This window comes from Euleptes europaea, chromosome 1, assembly GCF_029931775.1.
Source record: "Euleptes europaea isolate rEulEur1 chromosome 1, rEulEur1.hap1, whole genome shotgun sequence".
Taxonomy (NCBI): Eukaryota; Metazoa; Chordata; class Lepidosauria; order Squamata; family Sphaerodactylidae; genus Euleptes; species Euleptes europaea.
This window is the reverse complement of record NC_079312.1, coordinates 160019680-160021601: the sequence shown is the minus strand read 5'-3', so window position 1 is coordinate 160021601 and position 1922 is coordinate 160019680. Positions and strand designations below refer to the sequence as shown.

The following is a 1922-nucleotide window of genomic DNA, read 5'->3' as shown; positions in this document are numbered from 1 at the left end:
TGAGCTGTTGTGATTTGGTTGTTTTAAACACTGGGAAATCACATTGACAAGGGGTATGGAGATCTTTTCCGTAGTACCCATTGTGCTAATAAGCTGTGGAAATCAAATTTTTCAGGGTTGGAAATGTATCATTCTTCTGGAAATAAGGAAAAATTCAGCTCTTGGTCCATTAGCATTCAACTCTGCTTCCCTTCTTCTTGCAGCTGAACTACCCACCCAAAATGAGCGAGCCAGGGTCCTCCTCGCTTCTCAACATGTACGGCGAATACCACAACATGACCGAGCTTTATCACCTGCTCAATGACACCTTCTTCTACTGCAACTTGGGGTTGGATCATAACGTGAAGCAGGTCTTCCTCTTTGTCCTGTACCTCATCATCTTTGTGGTCGGGCTGGTGGAGAATCTCTTGGTTATTTGGGTCAACTGGCAGAGCCGAGGTCACAGGAACCTGGTCAACGTCTACATCCTGAACATGGCCATCGCTGACCTAGGGGTAGTCCTCTCCTTACCTGTCTGGATGCTAGAAGTTATGCTTGATTACACGTGGCTCTGGGGAGGTTTCCTTTGCCGCTTTACCCACTACTTTTACTTCGCCAACATGTACAGCAGCATCTTCTTTCTCACCTGCCTCAGCGTTGACCGCTATGTCTCCTTGACAACTTCTTCCCACTTCTGGCACCGAAACCAGCACTGGGTGAGACGTGTTGTCTGTTGCTGCATATGGGCCTCCGCCGCCATCATCCCTTTGCCCGAGGTGGCGCACATGGAGGTAATGGACTCCATCGAGCCAATCTGCATCTTCTTGGCCCCTTTTGAGACCTTTGATGAGTGGGCAACAACGGTCACGCTGCTGGCCATCATCCTTGGATTCGTCATCCCCTTCCCTATCATTGCAGTTTTTAACATATTGACCGCCCGATACATCAAGCGTAGTAACAAGCCAGAGAGCAGGAAGCACTGCGCCCTCATCTACGCCTACATCATCGTTTTCCTGATCTGCTGGCTGCCATTCCACTTGTTTTTGATCATGATCTCTTTGGACGGCATTCACATCTTAATCTCCTGCTACTTCGCTGACTTCATCTACTTCTTCTATGACATTATAGACTGTTTCAGCTTGGTCCATTGTGTGGTCAACCCTATCTTGTACAACTTCCTGAGCAAGAACTTCCGAGGGAAGCTGATCTCTGCTGTGGTGAAGTACATCCCCAAAGACCAAATGGGTCAGAAGGGTGGAGATGGTTCCTCCTCGAGCACCCAACATTCCATTGTCATCACAAAAGAAAATATCTCACCAAGCTAAGCCACACTTCTGGCTGCTCTCCTTCCACTTTGTTTCTGTTGCTTGATAACAAGACTCTGCATATTTGGTATTGCCTTTTCCCAATAGTGGGCAGACAATAAATTTTGCTTGCTTCAGTTGCTGATTTCCTTATTATCACCAAATGCTTCCTGGGGAGAGCAGGGTCAAATGGGGTGAAATGTGGAGAATATACGCTGCTGTGTCAAATCTATTTAGCTTAGCAAACAGAGAGAAAGGTTCATATTAACCCCAGAAATAATGGTGATAATTAACTGTTTTCTGCTGCCCTGGCATTTACAGTAGTTACTCAGAGAAGACACATTTCTGCAAATTGCTCCCTTAAACATACAAAATTTTGAATGGAAACTGCAGTCTGAAAGCATGAAGCTGTTCCTCTCATTATATAGAATGGTTCATATGCATGCATGCACACATATTATCCTTACAACAATAATCCTGTGAGGTAGGCCAGGCCAAGAGCGACTGGCCTGAGGTCATGCAGCGAACTTCACAACAGAGCGGGGATTTGACCCTGGGTTTCCCAGATCCTAGCCCAGCACTCTAACCACTGCACCACATCGGCTGTTTTGGTTGGTTAAGGCCAACACTGGATATGAC

The 1922-nt window shown here is 46.6% G+C and overlaps 1 protein-coding gene across 1 annotated transcript; it reads left to right on the top strand.

Moving 5' to 3' along the window:
* The first annotated feature begins 221 nt into the window (after nt 1-221).
* On the top strand, nt 222-1306 carry GPR182 (G protein-coupled receptor 182). Its single transcript, XM_056864008.1, has one exon. It carries the CDS (start codon nt 222-224, stop codon nt 1302-1304), a length of 1083 nt encoding a protein of 360 aa, XP_056719986.1. The 3' UTR covers nt 1305-1306.
* The last annotated feature ends 616 nt before the right edge of the window (nt 1307-1922 follow it).